This window comes from Alligator mississippiensis, chromosome 1 (assembly GCF_030867095.1).
Source record: "Alligator mississippiensis isolate rAllMis1 chromosome 1, rAllMis1, whole genome shotgun sequence".
NCBI lineage: Eukaryota > Metazoa > Chordata > Crocodylia > Alligatoridae > Alligator > Alligator mississippiensis.
Window position 1 is genome coordinate 213,147,915 of NC_081824.1, and position 20,252 is coordinate 213,168,166.

Genomic DNA, 20,252 nt, shown 5'->3' on the forward strand with positions numbered 1-20,252 from the left:
GCACCGCTTGCTGGCCAGCTGTCAGCTCTCCCACCTACCCCCCAGTCTGGAAGGGGGTACACTCCAAAAAGGGTACCCACCAGAAGGGGTGCACTCCTTTAAAAAGGTCAAAAATGCCAGACCTAGTTCATCGAGCTAGTCCTCATCAAAGTCAACAGCGTTTCATGCCATGGTGATCTCACAGGTCAACATTGCTTAGTTTTTGTGTGCACTCCAGATAGCCCCCGCAAAGGATCTGTATCAGGGATTGGCAGCCTCTGGCATGCATGCCAATTAGTGGCACACACAGATATTTTCCCCAGCATGCCAGGAGGCATGCAAAGAAAAAGTTTTAAAAAAAAATTCTATTTTATGTTGCTGCTCTGGACTCTCTTGAGCAGTCACATGTCCCAGCGCTGCAACAGGCACCAGGAACGGAGTCAGGAGAACACGGGCAGGGATGCAGTCTGTTCTGTTGACCGTGGCCCCTGGATGGGAGTTGGGGTGGTGGGGTGGTCAGGGCCAGGGCTTGGGCAGGCACTGCAGAGGCCAGTGCACTGGAGGCTTCCAGCGGGTGGGTGAGCCCTGGGTCCAGCTGGGGTTAGGGGCAGATGGACACCCTGTCCCACCCTGGTGTGAGCAGCACTGGGGTGCTGGGGCTGGGCGCTTGGAGCTGGGTCCAGACAGCATGGATTGAGGCAGGCATGGGGGAAGGCACCGTGGGCAGGCTGGCCCGGCTGTGCCCTTATGAAGGTGGGGGCTGGGCAGAAACGGGGGCTGCCCCAGGCCTCCATAGGCTCGGGCTATGGTGGGTGGGTGGATGTGCTTCATGGCACTTGAGGTGGGGCCTGACCCAGCTCGCACAGATCTGCAGGGGTGGAGTGCAGCCGCCCTGCCTGTGATAGGGCACTGCAAGGCTAGGGCAGCACACCAGGCTCGGGGGGGGGGGGGGGCTTTTGGCTCTGGACTTGGCCTCCCTATGTGCTGGGCACAGTGTGAGCAAGGTGAAGTCACCCCCAGCGCAAGGGCCTGGCTGTGGGAGCTCCCAGGAACAGCCACCACAGCTGCTCTGGCCTGCTTGGGGCCCAGCCTTGTCCACCTGCAGCTCCCCTCAAGGGGCTGGAGGTGGTGCAGGTGCTGTGCAGAGTTGCTGTGCTGCAGGCTCCTGGCCGGCTCAGCCCCAAGTGCCACCTGCAGTGAATGTTCCCAGAGCCTGGGGGGCTCCTGCTGTTGCCCAGGGGACTCTGCCCTGTGTATACTGTGCCCGGCACATACAGAGGCCAAGCTAGAAGCCCCCTGAGCCTGGTGTCTTGCCCCGGCCAGGCGGTGTCCCCTCATTGGCTGGGCGGCTGCGCCCCATCCCCATTAAGCTGCATGGGCTGTGCTGGGCCAGGCCCCACCTTGGGTGCTGCTGGATGCCTCTGCCCACCTGCTGCAGCCCGAGTCTGAAGAGCCCTGGGGCAGCCCCCATTCTCCTCTGGCTGCCGCCTTCCCAAGGGCCCAGTGGCTTCAGCCTGCCCACAGCACCTTCTCCCCGTGCCACCCAACCCCAGCGGTAGGCACCCCAGTGCTGGCCCTGCCCAGGTGGGACGGCATCCATCTGCCTGAGCCCTGGCTGGCCCCTCCCTCCCAGCCCTGGGCCCAGGCTCCTCCTGCTCTGGGACCCTCGGGGAGGCCTGAGCAGCCCAGCCCTAGCAGCTGCTGCTGAGGTGTCACTGCCTCCCTCCACCGGACACTGCGCTGGACCAGCAGGCCCAAGCCGCAGCTGGTAGTGGTGGGAGACGTGGGCAGCAAGGGACACATCCTCTTTCTTTTTCCTTTGTTTCTCTCTCTTTCTTTCTCTGTCTCCTCTTTTTCTCTCTTCTTTTCTTTTTTCCTCTCCTTTTTTCTTTCTCTTGTTTCTCCCTTCTTTCTTTCCCTTCTCTTTTTTCTCTCCTTTTTTCTCTCACCCCTATTTTGGTCCCCTCTTTTTCCTCTTTTCTTTTTTCTTTACCTCTTTCTCTTTCTTTTTTTCTCTCCTCTCCTTTTTTCTTTTCTTTTTCTCTTTATTCTTTTCCTTTCTCTCTCCTCTTTTTCTCTTCTTTCTCTCTCATTGCAACATGCTTAACAAAAAAAAATACACAAAAACAAAGGTAGTGTATGAAGTTTTATTTATTATCATCAGGTTTCGAATTTTTAGAAAACCCAGTATTGACCCTAAAAAAAAAAAAGAAAAAAGAAGCAGCAACATTTATGATTATTAACTATATTAATATGCATTATGTCCTGCCATGTATCTCCTACTCTGGTTTTCTTTTGGTGGCATGCCAGCACTCTGGCACCTTACAAGGTACATATTGTGGGGGTTTTTGGCACTGCAGCCAAAAACGTTGCCTGTCCCTAATCTATGTGCTAGTTAGCCCCCTACTCGTGACTGGAACTTGGTATTCATGTCATGAGTCCTATGGTGCTCAAAAAATGTATATGCACCTCATGGAGGGTGGGGCCACACTAATCATACATGCAAGGTTCAGAGAGGGGTTGACAGAGGGATTCTGGGTGAACTGTTTGGGGTTTTTGGGGGGATGTTTGCAAGGCATTTAAGGTTGGTGAAGAAATGGGAATAATTGATAATAGGAAAGAAAGGTGCAGCTCATCTGTGGGAATGAAGAAGTTGTCAAAATGTATGCAGTTTACCTTGACTTGAGAGAGTCAGTGACCGAGACTGTGCTTAATAGGTCCTACCATACATCTTTTTCAGATGCGCTACACTAATCTATCCTTGTGGTAGGTTCCCATCTGCATGTTTGCCCAATGTAGGCCATGTGTTTTGTAGTCATGCCCAGTGTCAGCTGCATTTAATCTACCTCATAGTTTGTTTCCATTGCTGAGCACGTGGTACTTTTGGCAGCAGTTTGATGATAGACGATGTATTTAGTGAGATTTTCTTATATGTGATTATAAGGTGGCAGGCTGTTTTCCCCCATGCTAAATGTGGGGGAAAAAGTTTTGTCATTATTTGAGTAAATACAGTAATATAGATAGTCTTGGATGGTAGTGCTAGGTGTTGAAAAGAATACTTAAATCAGTGAACTGCTCAGTACATTTAATTCCCGTTAGCAACGCCTATGTTGTAAATTTTTCTCAAAATGGAAATAACTGATCTTTAAGAATGGCCATGCTGCTCAGCAGTTGCTCTTATTAGCATCTGTCCCTCACTTTCATTTCCAGTTACCTAAAGTTTTCCTCCTCACCGACCAGATTCTGACACTTATGTTTCACAGTATTCTCTCTTTTAATGCCAAATATGTGGCTACCCATGTATTGGAATGTTTATTTAAGTTTTTAGAGATGGGGTCTGTGTGCACAAGAAATAGTTGTTCCACAACAGTGCCACAGTAGACACTTTGGAATAAGTGACCCTGCTCCACAGAGTGGATTAAAATAATCTGGACTAAAGCATTCTTATCCTAGAATAAGACTGTTTGTACATTGTTATTCAGGAATAATTGTTGCATTTTAAATTTGCACCTGTTCACAGTCCAAATTTTTGTTTAAATGCAGACAAGATCTAAGTCTTACTGGGTTTCTAACGAGTAGCCACTTCTAACAATGTCCATTATCTGGATATGTTAAGAGATCTCTGTTCCCTGCTTTTATGGACTTGATCCTTCAAGATGCTGAGCTTTCTGGTCTTCAGCTAAGCAATGTACTTAAATGCTTTGTGGGTTCAGGGCCAGAGCATTGTGTGGGACTGAGTCTTGTCTGAGTGCATAACTTCTATGGGTGGTGCAAATTTACTTCCTTCTGTTCTTAATTGTGCCTTGTATTGTGTTTAATAGAATCTTAGTTTTACGAACACGGTCTTTTTGGAGTTAACGAGCAGTACGTATAGCTATGCACCTTAACACCAGCCCTTTTATAATGGAGTGTGACAACTTGTTTCTTATCTTCCTTCAGACTCATAGTTGGCAACCTGGAATCAAAAATCCATACCGGGGTGTGGTGGTATGGCCTGTTCCAGAAAACATTGAAATCACTGTGACGCTTTTTAAGGTGAGTTTTTAATGTTTCATTTTAAAATCTGAAGACCTGTAAAAAGCAGCCCTTTCTTTCAGTGTCTTTACCTAGGTCCTGCAGTTCTTGTTCAGTTGATATCCACATAACTACTAGTTCACAGGTTAGGGGTGGGGGAAGAGGCTGTAAAACTGAGAAAATTATGGCCCCTGCAAATGTTTACCCTTGTGTTTAGCTAATGCACTCAAATATTCCTTTTGAATTAATTGGGGCCAGTCATTTACATAAAGTTAAGTGCACACAAAATGTTTGCTGGATTGGGGCCTGTTAATTTTGCATGCACTGTAATAAATTGAAGCTTTTTTTCCCTAGGTAAGCTATAGAAGTCGAAATATAGCCATGCCTTGATTGAGTTGTGTGCTGCTGTAGTATAGTTGTCATATTAGGGTGATGTAACATTCAGTTTAACACTTACTAAGCAGTTAAAGTGCAAGTGTTGCAAAATTGCCCCCTTTCAGGTAAGGGTTATTTCCTAAGGGTACTAATTTTGATTGATAATTACATTCCAGTGACTTTCAGCTGTTGCAAGTAAATGTGTTATACCACCCTAACAGGTATAAACTTTAAGACATCATAGCAGTTTAATGATTTGCAACTGTTAGGAGTGAACATGTGATTGGGCCCTTACATTCACTTGGAAACCAAATCCAGCTCTGGATTTTACCATATGTCAAGTATGTTACAGAACTGTTATGGTGTTTAAGTAATTGCTTCCTTTTGGAATTTCTGGGGCACATGATTTATGAGGAGAGGCTGAGGGAACTGGGCTTATTTAGTCTGCAGAAGAGAAGGGGGGGGCGGGGGGGGGGGAGAGATTTGATAGTCTTTAACTACCTGAAGGGTGGTTACAGAGAGGATGGAGCTAGACTCTTCTCAGCAGTGACAGATCAAGAAGCTATGGTCTCAAGTTGCAGCAAGGGAAGTTTAGGTTGGATATTAGGAAAAACTTTCTCACTAGGAGGGTGATGAAGCACTGGAATGGGTTACGTAGAGAGGAGGTGGAATCTCCATTCTTGGAGGTTTTCAAGGCCTGGCTCAACAAAGTCCTGGCTGGAATGATCTAGTTGGATGGTCCTGCTTTGAGCAGGGGGTTGGACTTGATGACTTCCTGAGGTCCCCTCTAACCCAAATTTTCTATCTAGAGCCACTCCTCACTGCAAAAGGTGCAACTTTGCTACAATACGATATGATAAGAGCTCATATAACACTTGCTATCTTGCATGAAGGCATAGATGTTTGAGTTTCAAGTGCATTTAACATGTGCTAAGTGCCCCATATGACATGGCCCTAATATATTGCTAAGCCCTGCCTTTTTTTGTTCCTGTGAGATTGTCTTGAAGGGAAGTATCTTCTTGTTGCCTGTTTAATTACAAGGCATGTAGACACCTTTCTGCATAAAGGGGGTTGGAGAGGAGCAGGGAGCAAAAGGAGCCCAGCAAATCTGTTCACCCCTCTCTCCCACTCTTGTGAAAAATGAGCCTGCTTCTACCTGTGTCCCCTGGACCCCTGCAGTATCTGACCTGGGTAGGAGGAGTGAAGGAGGAGGTGGAGGTTAAGAACCCCTGGATCTGCTCCCAACCCTGGGGCTGGGAAGACTGGGAGTGGGTGTACAATTAATTTCTGGGCTTGGGAATGGGCATAGAAGTAATTTACTGTAATAATTGGGTTTAGAGAAAAGCTGGAAATTTCCCAATATTGGGCAGCATTAATCTTTGTAATTGATCTCAGTTTAGTCTTCCAGCAAGACCTTGGACAGCAGGGGCAGAAATCAGTGTTTGATAAGTTTCATGGAGTTGGCACCACTGTCCCTGATGCACTCTGGGCTACAAACGTCAGGAATTTCTGGAAAGAAATAACTTCCCTGAGGACTGTGTGGTTATAGAAAAATGAGAGAAACAAGTGTCACACAGCAGTAATCCTTTTTGAGAGTTAAGGAGCAGTTTAATTGATAAGGCAGTCATGTTTATATCCTTGGCTGGAAGCTACAACTATTGAAGTGCTAAGGGTCAGAGGAACTTTGGATGTCTTCACAATTCCAGAGCAGCGGTGAAATATTCCTTCGAAGGAATCAAATGTGAAGGCGTATCTCTGATGTAGATTTAACACTTAGGAACAAGTACTTTTAGTGGCCTTGTCTCCTAACAATCAGTGACTGGTTTAATTGATTAAAACATCAAATTTACAGGCAAGTTGCTGGCTTTATATCCATGCTGGCAAAGTATACCCATGGAGCACATTGCTCTGACAGAGTGTTCTAAGAATCGAAGATAATGAATTTGCACAGTGGTGCTGTTTGTTAAGCAACAATCTGAAATAGTAGTGCAGGAAGAGTAGACTCCAGAATAGACAGCTGTGTGTTTGGGGAAATGATATGGACTCTAGTGGCTCTGAATTTGTAAGTGGCTGTTGAAATGTGTTGCTGGTAGGATTAGGAGATAAATCTAGGCTTTGAGTACTGATGAGAATGTTAAGAATATCCTCTTCAGTAGTCACCAGTAGATACTTGAGAACTAACTAGTAAAACACATGTCAGTAGACAGGATATACCGTGTTATCTAAACATCCCTATTTTGTACTGTTAACTTATTTCTAGTACCGTCTTCATATTTCACACATGAGCAGCACTAAGTGCTGGAGAGATTATATTCCAGACAGACAACTCTCACTTTCAAAAAAAAAAAATCCATTCAATTAATTTTGAATTAATATAAAAATATATACTCTACAATTCTATCTTGGTTATGTCTTGAAATTCTCAACCAGAATCGGAAAATAGAAGCATTGTAAAGTAATAAACTATTGTGTGATTTGTAATCTATTTATATAAAATGAAGTGTGTGTGTGTATGTATGTATGTATGTTCACTTATAACTTGAGAATGGCTGTTCCTATCTACTCTAAACCTTCCAAAATCACTGAATACCAACCAAGGAAAATTATAGATGGGTTAATTTTCACTTGACCCTTTTTGGGGGCGTCCATTGACTGGGATTACTTCGCTTCTCAGATAACAAATTGGTACCACTCCATTTTGGATGCAGTGAATTTGGTTCAATTGTCATTATTACATTGACGCTTGCCTTTTTCTTTGCTCCACGTTAAATATTAAATGTTAAATATGTTGTACTATGTTCTTTAAAAATAAACAATATTTTTCACCTAAATATGTTGTACTAAGTTCTTTGACAATAAACAAACACTGCAATTACAGAAATAACAACCCGGGTAAAGAATGGGTACTTCAGCTAGTTGTTTCTTATAACTAACCACAAATGCAGGAAATGCCACTTATGTTTCTATTGTGTTTCTATGGGTTGCACTCCAGAAGTTTGTTTTTAGAAGCACTATATAAAATACAGGTTTAACTTGAGAGGGGCAGTGTGAAAGAGCTATTTAAAACAAGAAATGTTCAGTGTTAGCTAAACGAATAGCTTTCAGCAAGTCTGCGTGAATGTACAGGCAACCCCTGCTTAATGTGGTTTCGCTTAGTGCTATTTCACTATACCACTCATTTGAAATTGATACCTGATTTCACTTAGCACTGAGCAAGTTTTGTTATAATGCTTGAGGTTGCCATCTTGGGTCATTAAAAACAACTGCAGTCGCCATCTTGGGTCGTTGCATACTTTTGGTTTCACTTAACACTCATTTTTTCAGGAACCTATTAAGAGCGCTAAGTGGGGGTTGTCTGTACTGTGAGGATTTACTATTGTGTAACCATCTTCAGGTTCAGGTGGGGAAAAAAATTCCCATGCTTTCAGGTGAGACAGCAACTTCACATCATGTTCCATCTGCCGAACATTGAAGTGGCACTTCCACTGCTTTTAGGTATCTAAGTCACTAAGTGCAACCATATTCTACCTTCCTTAACAGCCACAAAAATGCCTAGGTTTGTTTTGCATCTCCATTTTGGCTTGTGAAGATTCCCTGATGAGGAACTTGAGCTATTTTTAATGTTTAGAAGCAATCCAGAATGATGTCCTGAATGCAGCTGAGATGCAGATACAGCTTGATTCAGCTATGGCCTGATAGTCCAGTTCCATTTGGGAAGCACATAAACCCTGTCTAAGTCCTTATTTCTATACATGGAGACAATGTGCCTCCTCATAGCTCTATACAATTGCTTGACAGAGGAGGAGAAGGAGGACACATCCATGTTTTCTCTGGTAGGCTAGTGGTTAGGAGACTTGCCTAGGAAGTGCTCCTGTTGCATCCACAGTTTATTACTTCTTATGATTTGTTCAGTGGCATCCACTGGAGTGAAGAACTTTAAGTGATATTCATAGCTAAGAATAAACAAACTCATAAAAGGAGGTTTTCAAAGGAATAAAGGGAGTGTGGATTAAACACTTGATTTTTTTTTTTTTTTTAATTTGGAAATAATCCCAACTGACAATCTAGACTACAGACCACCAGATCCAATGTCATCTTAATCAAAACCTAAATAAAGAGATGAACTTTACACCTTGATCCAAGTATATTACACATGCCATTAATCAACAAATACTTTTAATGCCTTTGACTCTTCACCACCTCAGCAATTATACACCGCGTACTAAATCTGCTGGTTTAGAATGTCTAGCCACTTTACAACTCTGTACTGATGTGGTTACCATGTGCCAAGATTTTACCTCTCTTCCTACTATATCACGGCACTGGCTTTTCTTAACACCCCTACCCCAAGCTAGTGTAGGCAATGGGTGTCTATACATGTGCTTCATGGTGGGGCGCTTTAATTAGAGCTGCTGTAATTAAAGCACTCTCAGCGTCATGTGCATTCAGCATCCTGTGCTTCCTAATGGTAGTGGGGGCACTTTAGTTAAAGCTCATTTGACCTTCAGTTAAAGTGCCCCTGCTGCCATTTTGAAACACAGGGATGCTGAATACACATGACCCAGAGGCTGCTGGAGCATGCTAATTAACGCACTCCAGCAGCACATTGGAGCAGAGCTCTGTCACATGTATAGGTGCCCCATGTGACTAATTGCATGTCTTAGACTGCATCAACACATACCAGCTATGTACCATGTAACTACCAAGCACAAATTCCTATATGCCCGTCCAGCTGTACAAAGTCATGTGAATAACTAAGATTCTGAATGTTCACTACTAAAGTTTTAAAACTGATTTTGCTTACCACACCCTTAACTAGTGTTTTCTGTCCAGCCCAGAGGATGTCACCGTTTAAGTCCTTTACTGCATTTGGGGCCGCTGAAGTATACAGAGGTTCTGCTACACTGTAGTAGTAAGTGATGTGTGACAGTATGGGTTGTGAGTTGTCCTTGATCTGAAATGAACTCGATTGGGTACAATTTTAGACCTCACAGTTCATCTTTTAAAATTAGGATATTAGTGTAAATTTGAAGCCAGCTAGGAACTTTCAGTCAGGAAGTATGGCAGGAGGAGAAGTGTAATATAAGTTTATGAAAAAAGCAGCAGGACAAGTGTCCATTGAGGAAGCCTATAGCATTGAAGTAAAAATGCATACTAATTAGTTTTAAAAAATTAGAGGGGCATGGGTTGCCTTCCCTCAGATTCCTTTGTCTGATCCACTGCACACACTAGGCATGAGGATTTTCCTATTTTATTAGACAATCGAAGTCCCAGACGTGCACCTAGCTCAGTTAGTGTGCTTCAAGACTTGCCCTACAGGTGATGCTATGGTCTTAGATCAGGGCTGTCCAATTTATAAGTGGCCAGGGGCTGCATGCCTCTCAGGGGCCCCACCAGCAGAGGCCAGGAGTCCCAGGGGCCGCATACCCCCATACTGCTCCATGCAGCCCCCCCCCCCACTGCTGCACTGTACACCTTTGCATCCCCTGTTGCTGCTTCCCACAACTCCCCACTGCTTCTCTCCACACCTCTCCACTGCACTCACACACCTCTCTGTTGCTGCTCCCCCCCCCCCCGGCTGAACTCTGCACCCCCTCACCCCTCTACAGCTGCACCGTGCACCTCCCCGCTGCACCGTGCACCTCCCCACTGCACCGTGCATCTCTCCTTGCTGTTCTCTGTGCCTCCCCACTGGTCTCCAAGCCCCCCACCAGCTGCTGCAGCCTGCACTTTTGCAGCATTGTGTGCCCAAGCATTCTCCCGACTCCCTTGTTGTACTGGGTACTTAGATGCCAAAACTCACCCTTCGCTTTCTGTCTGCTAGCTCACCTGCTGTACCATGCCACTCGGGCACCATGGGCTGTGGGCTCCCCAGCTCTGAAGACTGCTGTACTGCTCCGCTCCTTGAGGTAGGGGCAGGGAGAGGGAGCCTTGAGCCCCCAACTGCTGCTTCAGCTGGAGTAATGCAGGGAGCAGCAGCTGACTGGAAGCCTGGGGCTACAATTTAACCCCTTGTGGTCTGCAAGTTGGATAGCCTTGGTCTGAGATAAATAGCCTTTGGACTGCAATCTGGAGGCCCCTTAGCAGGCCCCCTCTGAGCATGTGATAGTACTGTAATCCGCCATTTAAATTAGTTTAACTTCTCTTGACTTGTATTCCTCCCACTCCTGACTCCTCAGAGTGGAAAGGAGGGTGCTAAGATCTTATATTAATTATAAACCATATAATTTGACACCATTTTGTTATGCTGATAAGTAGTTCTTCAGAGAATTATGGCAGCAGTACCATCAAGCTACAGCCCTGTCTCCACCCCAACCTCCCCCCAATCATAATTCTGTTAATAGTGAGAAAGGTGGGAATGTAGGGGGACAAGCTTTCATAGGATTTCCCTTTCTCCTCTTGTTCATTTAATTTTGAATAAGTATCAACTATAAGAAGAAAACTGACACTTTAAGATGCTGGAAGTGGAATTTATTTATCTTTGGCAGCCCAGACTTCCTGTGCTCCTGGATTCCTGTGCACTGAGCTCACAGGGTCTATGGCAACCTTGGAGTCCAGGGAACTAGAACCAGTTTTTTTGGGGTTTTTTTTAATTCCGTTTTGGTCAGTCTTAAATGGAATTTTCAGTAATGTCACTCATAGGAAAAATACTCTCTTGCAGAAATGTGAAATATGCCATGGTAAAAAGTCTTGTTCGTATTAGTATTTGTATCCTGCAATCAGATCACTTTGCAACTTTCTTTTTATAAGCTAAGCATATTATGCTTTTAAAATCTTTTAGTGTCAGGTATTTCCTCCAGCCCTCAAATCAATTTTTGGCTTTTCTTCAGCTTCCCAGTGTCCTTTTTAAAATGTTGACATCAAAACTAGAGACAGTGTTCCAATATTGTTTGCTGTGTACATTGGTAAAATCAGCTTCTTACTTCTCCTCACTGCAAGAAATGTTCCTAGCTTTTTGTTATGGAGGTTAAAACCACATGGCATCATATATCTTCTTGGTTGCTGCCTGGGAGGGAATAGGTCCTACGTGGAGGGAACTAGCAGCATAATGTTCAACTGGGCTGTAGCTCAAAGAGTTTTTAAATCAAGGTCAAAGGTAGCCTTTCTTTCCTGACCTATGGTGTTCCAAGCATAAGCACCAACTTCTATTTTTGCCAGGGGGGGCTAAGATGATGCCCCCCCCCACACACACTTTCTCCCTGCAGCACAGCTGGAGTGGAGCCAGGGCGGGGGGGAGATGTATGTGGGCTCCACTTAGGGCTCCCCACCCTGCTGACTTCCTTCCAGCTGCGCCACTATGATGAGGCGCCTCCTGCCCACCCACCAGCAGTGGGGGGCACAACTCCATGCTACCGCCCCTGCAGCTCCTGGGGGGAAAGAAGCAGGATGGGGAGTTCCAAGCCTGCAGTGGGCAGCCTGCATCTGTCCTCCCGTACAAATCTGGGGTGCATGAACCCCCATGTCACCCTCCCTGGGAATGCACTGGCTTCCTACCGCTTCACCATAGTGGCACATCTGGCATGGCGCTCCTGGGGGGGAGGGCAGCAGGGTGGGGAACCCTGAGTGGAGCCCGCATCTGCCCCCATCCCTTGTAAAAATCTGGGATGCATGTTCCCCCTATGCCCTCCTTCCCGAGAATGCATGCAGCAGCAGGGAGCCACCCTCCCCAGATGAGCACCACATGGCTCTATCCCACACCTCAGGCCCCATGCACTGCCCTGGCTGGGTAGCTTCCCCCAACCCCAACCTCTGCCCTTCTCCCCTTCATCATCGTAGAGGCCTTAATCTGCTCTCCCCCTCCCTCCCCCCCCCCCCCCTTGTTCTTCACTGCTGCCTGGAGCTGTATTCCTGGTCGTGTGCATGTGTGCACATGCACATATGGACTGGCACTTCTGTTCTCTGCAGCCCTTTGTAGGCTGAAACTCTCCCAGTCTGCAAGGGGAAACCTGCTTTTTCCTACATTTTTCCACAGTGAATGGAAAACCCAGATCCCTGCACAATACTGGGAATCTGAGACAAATGCTGTTCCAGAGTTGTACAGTCTGGAACTGGAACTTGATATTCCCATTTTGGGACTGTCCTGCCCAATTAGGGATGGGTCGTCATCCTACCCTCTTCCTGAGGGGGGGCAGAGCCCTCAGACCACTGCGTACTTGGCACCAATGGCTCCAAGCAACAAACAGGAGGATAGTAAGATGCTATAAAAAATTATGTGATTGTAATCTAACATAGGACTAACATGGTTAAGGTGTGCTAGCTCCTCTAGCCAAAAGCACCCCAAGGAATGATGCGACTAGTATAACAGCTGAATACATTTGAGTCCTCAGCTTGAATGTGTACAGCTAGGTTGAATGAAAGCAGCCTTTGTCAGAAATCCAAAATGGACTTAAAATGCCTTCCTCCAGAACCTTACAAGATGCCCTAGTTGTTCTGCCAGTGCACCCCTAGAGAGCTTTAAATTTCCCCTTTTTAGCTTAGTCCTAAAATACTATGTATGTGAAACACAGGGAGCAACTAATGCCAGGGACAGAGTGCAAAGAGAGAGGGACTGTGCAACGCTAAAATGTAAAGTACAGCAAGAAGCATCATTTACACCATCAATGAAATTTAAAACACCTAGAACAGTGGTGCCCGACCTTTTTACTTGAGAGGCTGGATCTGGCCCCAGGGACAGGAATGGCAGGTACCATTCAGCCATGAGGAGGGGTGGGGAGGCGGGAGGGGACACAGGCTTGCCCCACCATGGCCCTTAAGGGGAAGGGAGCTTGAGCTGGGTAGCTGGGTAGCAGGTATGGCCCAGCTTCAGCCCAGCCCCAAGCGGGGAGGGGGCATGGCCTGGCCCTAACCTAGCCCCCTTGGGGAGAAGGGGGTGTGGCCTGGCCCTGATCCAGAAACGGTGGGGAGGTGACATGGATTGGTCCGGTGGGGGGAAAGAAGCATGCATGGGGCTTGCGGCATAGGAATTTGACAGGGGGAAGGTGGCCATATTAATGGCTACCACTTCCTCAATTTCCAGACCTATGGGGATTCCCACGGGCCAGATGAGATGGCTCCATGCGCCACATTTGCCCCATGGGCAGAGGTTGAGCACCCCACCTACAACATTACCATTCAAACCAAGCTATTTATCAGGACCTCGAATGATAGTTTTACAGAGATCTTCCATTCAGTCTGTTACTATTACCGTATTTTTGCGCATATATCTCGTGGGGTATACGCGGTTTTACAAAAAAAATGGATGGGTGTGGACTATATGGGAGTGCAGGCTATAAACAGACTTTTTTCCCCCGCAGGGCCTGGGCAGACTGGGCTCTGCCGCTGCTACCGCAGGGGCCAGGGCTGGACTGCGCTGCCGCCGCTGTGGGGGCTGGAGCCAGGGCGGGCTGCGCTGCTTCCCCGCTGGGCCCGGGCAGGCCGGGTTGTGCCGCCACAGCCATGGGGGCCGGGGCGGGCCAGGCTGTGCCACCACTGCCGGTGCTGCGGGGGCCGGGGCGGGCTGCGCCGTCTCCCTGCTGGGCCCGGGCAGGCTGGGCTGTGCCACTGCGGGAGCCCGGGCCAAGCTGCGCTGCCGCCGCCGCAGGGGCTGGGGCTGGGCTGCGCCGCCGCCACTGCGGGGTTGGGGCTGGGGCCAAAGCCGGGCTTCACTGCCTCCCCACTGGGCCCGGGCAGGCTGGGCTGTGCCGCCGCTGCTGCGGGGGCCGGGGCCAGGGCAGGCCGGGCTGCGCTGCCTCCCCGTGTATACACTGCCGCAGGGAATACACGGGTGTGGCGTATACACGGATTAATTTACAAAAATACAAATTTCTCTGGGTTATACGTGGGTGCGGCTTATACCCATGGGCGGGCTATATGTGTGAAAATATGGTAACTAACATTATTCTCTGGTGGAGATTTAGGTTTGCCCTTCACAGCTTTATCTTCACTGGTAAAAAGATGGCTTCTCATTAGCTAATAAAGGTTCAATAGTCTGTTTGTGGGTGGAAACAGATGTCACACTTGTGCTGCCGTAAATTTTTTTATGACCGCACAACCTGCAAGCAAGCAGACATTCTAGCCCTCTCATAGATTCATAGATGTTAGGCTCGGAAGGGACCTCAATAGATCATTGAGTCTGACCCCCTGCATAGGCAGGAAAGAGTGCTGGGTTCAGATGACCCTGGCTAGATGCTTATCTAACCTCCTCTTGAAGACCCCCAGGGTAGGGGAGAGCACCACCTCCCTTGGGAGCCCATTCCAGACCTTGGCCACTCGAACTGTGAAGAAGTTCTTCCTAATGTCTAGTCTAAATCTGCTCTCTGTTAGCTTGTGGCCATTATTTCTTGTAACCGCCGGGGGCGCCTTGGTGAATAAAACCTCACCAATTCCCTTCTGTGCCCCCGTGATGAACTTATAGGCAACCACAAGGTCACCTCTCAACCTTCTCTTGCGGAGGCTGAAGAGGTCCAGGTGCCCCAGTTTCTCCTCACAGGGCTTGGCCTGCAAGCCCTTAACCATACTAGTGGCCCTTCTCTGGACCCTCCAACTGCGGTCTGACCAGCGCCCGATAGAGGGAAGTATCACCTCCTTGGATCTATTCGTCATGCATCTGCTGATGCACGATAAAGTGCCATTAGCTGTTCTGATGGCTTCGTCACACTGCCGACTCATGTTCGTCTTGGAGTCCACCAGGACTCCAAGATCCCTTTCCGCTTCCGTGCCACCAAGCAGGTCATTTCCTAGGCAGTAGGTGTGCTGGACATTTTTCCTCCCTAGGTGCAGCACTTTGCATTTCTCCTTGTTGAACTGCATTCTGTTGTTTTCTGCCCATTTGTCCAACCTGTCCAGGTCTGCTTGTAGCTGTTCCCTGCCCTCCGGTGTGTCCACTTCTCCCCACAGTTTTGTGTCATCTGCAAACTTGGACAGAGTACACTTGACTCCCTCGTCCAAGTCGCTGATGAAGACACTGAAGAGTATCGGTCCAAGGACCGAGCCCTGTGGGACCCCACTTCCCACACTCTTCCAGGTCGAAACCGACCCATCCACTACGACTCTCTGGGTGCGACCCTCTAGCCAATTTGCCACCCACCGGACTGTGTAGTCGTTCAAGTCACAGCCTCTTAACTTGTTCACCAGTATGGGGTGGGATACCGTATCAAAAGCCTTCCTGAAGTCTTAAGTATACCACATCCACCCCTACTCCTGCGTCCAGGTGTTTTGTAACCTGGTCATAAAAAGAGACTAGATTAGTCAGGCACGATCTGCCTGCTACGAACCCATGCTTGTTTCCCCTCAGCATAATTTGTCTTGCTGGGACAAATCCTGCTTTGTTGTGTTCTAGGTGCTGCTGTCCTGCTTTGTTGTGTCCTGTCCTGCTTTGTTGTGTTCTAGGTGCCCAAGAATGTTTCTGTGACCAAAGTTAGTCATAGTTTGTGATGCCTTATAGGGGAAGACATCTGTTTGCATATTGCATGCTTGCATGCCCTGGGAATCCCCTTGCAGAGGATTCCCTCGGTGCATATAACATTGCTGTGCTCTAACTTTCGGCATGGCACCTGCTGCCATTGTCCTGCAAGATCAGGCACCATAAACCTCAGGAGCAGTAGGGACCCAATTCTGTAGGATAACAGCCCTGGGTGGTGTCATGTCTGTAAACACTGATGAAGTGGACCAACTGCCAGGACACGTCTCAGAACAACTGATCCTGCTCCAAAGATGACATCTGTTTATGCCCTCTGTAAACTGCTGGAGACAGGGTTTCTCTCTCTCTCTCTCTCTCTTTAATCATGAGGCCGCTAGGTGCGATCTACACTATTCTCTAATCTGTGGTTAGTATAGCCTAGGTTACTTTGAAGTAAAGCCACCATCGCCTTGCCTCCCCTACCATTTTACACTGGGATAACTAGTCCACAGAAACTACCTCAGGGGGAAAAAACACACCATCTCATAGCAGAGAAGACAAAGCCTAAATGTAGAATGTATTTTAATAGGTTTAAAAGAGAACAGTGGCTTGACTTGTAGTAGTATTGGATCTTCAGTGGCAGAAAAAAATAGCAACTTAATGCTTATAGTGTGTATTAGTAATAAGCAGGGATCCTAGAAATCCATTTGTCATGGAAAAACATGGGATTTGTATTTTTACAGAGAATCTTTAGAATTGTGAGGGGAAAATACTTACAGAAAATAAAATGCTGACTCCCTAGTGGGAGCCAGTAATTTTTACGGCTGCTGCAGCAGCCCACCTGTGGGGAGAAGCCACCAGCACACAAGGGAGAAGCAGTCATGATGGCAGCTGCTCACTGTTCCCCCTGCTGCTGATTGGCTGAGAGGGCTGCCTGTCATGTGGCCCCGTTTCTCTCTGCCAATCAGCAGTGAAGGTTAGGGCTGCCTGAAGAACAGTCCTTTTGACACCAGTCAGCACCGAGGAGCTGGGCTGCCACTGGGGCCCCTCAGCCAATCAGTGTTGGGGGTCTCACTATGGAAAAACGCAGTTTTTTGCGTTTTTATCAGGGATTTTTTTTATGATGGAAGACTAGGATCCCTGGAGTAAAAATCATAAAATCAGGTCTTGAAAAGTGTACTTACTTTCCGTTGTGAATCTCTGCCATTCCCAAGTTTGTGGGAGACTAATGCTATAAGCTTCTACACAATCTGTTCTTTTTAAATAATTATTTTTCCTGGCCCACTTATTTCATAAGGAAATAATCTGATCGTGGATTGAAGCTGAAGTGTAGAGCTGTATTCTAAGACTGTAGACAGAGTGCTTTAGTGCTTCTGTTTCAGTCTAGAGCTTTCCCAAATTCAGCAGAATAAAAACTGATAAGAGCCATCTCCAGTTTTTCTAGGCAGCCTCATAAGACCACTGTGAGCAGCAGTAAAAGACAAGAATGGCATTGAGTTTCCAATCTTTTGCATCTCAAAAAAAAGGTTTGCACAAACCATCTGGAGGCAGATGCTAGAATTATTTCTAGTGTAGGAGGACCCAAAGGCTCATGTGGAGTAGCCCTCCTTACTTCCAGGATCCAGGAAATTGTTTAATGGGAAATGGGTGAAGATGAATCCCATGACAGGGATCTAATTCTCATCTGAACTCTGATTGTAATGGGCTGAGTGGTCAGGAAGGAGTGGGTCACAGGCAGACAGAGCACTTCGGCTGGAGGGGGTAGGGAAGTTGCAGAAGAAGGACAGCAGATCAGAGAGAAGAGGTGTCTGGAGGCCATTAGGAGAGTCTTGCTATGGAAAGTAGTTAGCAGGGTGTTACTTGGCCCCATGATCTAGCCTTTAAGCCTAGTACCTGAAGGACTTACAGCATTTGCCTGAGCTTAGGGAAGCTTGGCCTGATGAGGAACTCTTTTAGCAGATAAGCTGATATACCACAGCACTTTTGTGACCCAGAGTTACACTTCTGTAGGCCCTTTAATAAGAAAACTGCCAATGAGGGCTAAGAAAGATGATGTTCCTTGAGAAGATTCCCAGACTGTTAAGGGTTCCATCTTTGTAGGGAGCTCCACCTGTAGGGAGCAGACCAGGAAAGTCAAGGCTGCAACTGAACTCCAGCTAGCTTTGAGCATCAAGGACAATAAAAAGTCCTTTTTCAGATATGTGGGGAGCCGGAGGAAAAGCAGGGGCAACGTTGGACCCCTACTGAACCAGATGGGGCAACTGACAACTGACGCCCAGGAAAAAGCCAACCTATTAAATAGGTACTTTGCGTCGGTCTTTCATCAGCCCCATGGGACGCCCGTGCCTGCTACAGGGCCGGGAAGTCCGGGTGAGGGTGATCCCCTGCCCTCCATTAATGCTGACTTTGTGAAGGAACATCTTGAGAAGCTGGATACCTTCAAGTCAGCCGGCCCTGACAGTCTTCACCCCAGGGTACTCAAGGAGCTGGCGAGCATCATAGCCCAGCCTCTAGCGCGGATCTTTGAAAACTCTTGGCGCTCTGGTGTAGTGCCCGAAGACTGGAAGAAGGCCAACGTGGTGCCTATCTTCAAGAAAAGGAGGAAAGTGGATCCGGCTAACTATAGGCCCATCAGCTTGACTTCTATCCCGGGGAAGATCTTAGAAAAGTTTATTAAGGAGGCCATCCTTAATGGACTGGCCGACGCCAACATCTTAAGGGATAGCCAGCACGGGTTTGTTGCGGGTAGGTCTTGCTTGACCAATCTCATTTCCTTCTACGACCAGGTGACCTATCACCTGGACAAGGGAGATGAGATTGATGTCATACATCTTGACTTCAAAAAAGCCTTCGATCTGGTGTCCCATGATCGTCTCTTGGAGAAACTGGCCAATTGTCGCCTTGGGTCCCCCACGATCCACTGGCTGGAAAATTGGCTCCGGGGTCGGACCCAGAGGGTAGTAATTGATGGAAGTCACTCATCGTGGTGTCCTGTGACCAGTGGGGTCCCCCAGGGCTCTGTCCTTGGACCCATACTGTTCAACATCTTCATTAACGATGTGGACACTGGAGTCAGAAGCGGACTGGCCAAGTTCGCCGATGACACCAAACTTCGGGGCAAAGCATCCACGCCAGAAGACAGGCGGGTGATCCAGGCTGACCTGGACAGGCTCAGCAAGTGGGCGGATGAGAATCTGATGGTGTTCAACGCCGATAAATGCAAGGTTCTCCACCTTGGGAAGAAAAACCCGCAGCATCCTTATAGGCTCGGCAGTGCTATGTTGGTTAGCACTATGGAAGAAAGAGACTTGGGGGTCATCATTGACCACAAGATGAACATGAGCCTGCAATGCGATGCTGCGGCTAGTAAAGCGACCAAAACGCTGGCTTGCATCCATAGATGCTTCTCAAGCAAATCCCGGGACGTCATTCTCCCCCTGTACTCGGCCTTAGTGAGGCCGCAGCTGGAGTACTGCGTCCAGTTTTGGGCTCCACAATTCAAAAAGGATGTGGAGAAGCTTGAGAGAGTCCAGAGAAGAGCCACGCGCATGATCAGGGGTCAGGGAAGCAGACCCTACGATGACAGGCTGAGAGCCCTGGGGCTTTTTAGCCTGGAAAAGCGCAGGCTCAGGGGTGATCTGATGGCCACCTACAAGTTTATCAGGGGTGATCACCAGTATCTAGGGGAACGTTTGTTCACCAGAGCGCCCCAAGGGATGACGAGGACGAATGGTCACAAACTACTACAAGATCGTTTCAGGCTGGACATAAGGAAGAATTTCTTTACTGTCCAAGCCCCCAAGGTCTGGAACAGCCTGCCACCGGAGGTTGTTCAAGCGCCTTCATTGAACACCTTCAAGATGAAACTGGATGCTTATCTTGCTGGGATCCTATGACCCCAGCTGACGTCCTGCCCTTTGGGCGGGGGGCTGGACTCGATGATCTTCCGAGGTCCCTTCCAGCCCTAATGTCTATGAAATCTATGAATTTTTCCTAGCAGACTGAGAGAGGTCTTGATTTTTCACCTGAGCACTGGACATTGGTGCCATCTTTCACATTAGAGTTCTAGCTATTTTGTCTGTGTCTGGGAACTATTGGGGTATTGCCTTCCTTTCCACAACAGAGAAGATCCTTGCCCACACTCTCCTGAACTGTCTTCTACCTTTTGCTGAGGAATTCCTGCTGCAATCTTAGTGTGGTTTCACACCCATACCATGGTGCAACTGACATGATTTTTGTTGCCCACCAGGTCCAATAAAAGTGTCCTGAACATCAGGACTTGTATATGGCCTTCATTGACCTCACTGAGGCCTTTGATTTCTTCAATGATGAAGCCTTATGCAAAGTAATGGGCAGATTTGGATATCCTGAAAAGTACAGCAAGGTCTGAGACTTCTTCATGACCACACGACTGTGACCATCTTATGTAGCAGATCAGAGACAGATCCATTTGTCATCCTTACTGGAGTCAAGCAGAGATGTCTCATTGCTCCAACTCTGTTCTCCA

At 47.5% G+C, this 20,252-nt stretch overlaps 1 protein-coding gene across 15 annotated transcripts in view; it reads left to right on the forward strand.

Annotated features, from left to right (window-relative positions):
* Window positions 1–20,252, forward strand: part of EHBP1 (EH domain binding protein 1) — a 364,380-nt gene that overhangs the window by 72,247 nt on the left and 271,881 nt on the right. For all 15 annotated transcript variants that reach the window (XM_059719703.1, XM_059719709.1, XM_019500781.2 and 12 more), the window contains exon 4: window positions 3,919–4,014. In XM_059719703.1, the coding sequence (XP_059575686.1) occupies window positions 3,919–4,014 (96 nt within the window). The remainder of the gene's footprint in view (window positions 1–3,918; window positions 4,015–20,252) is intronic.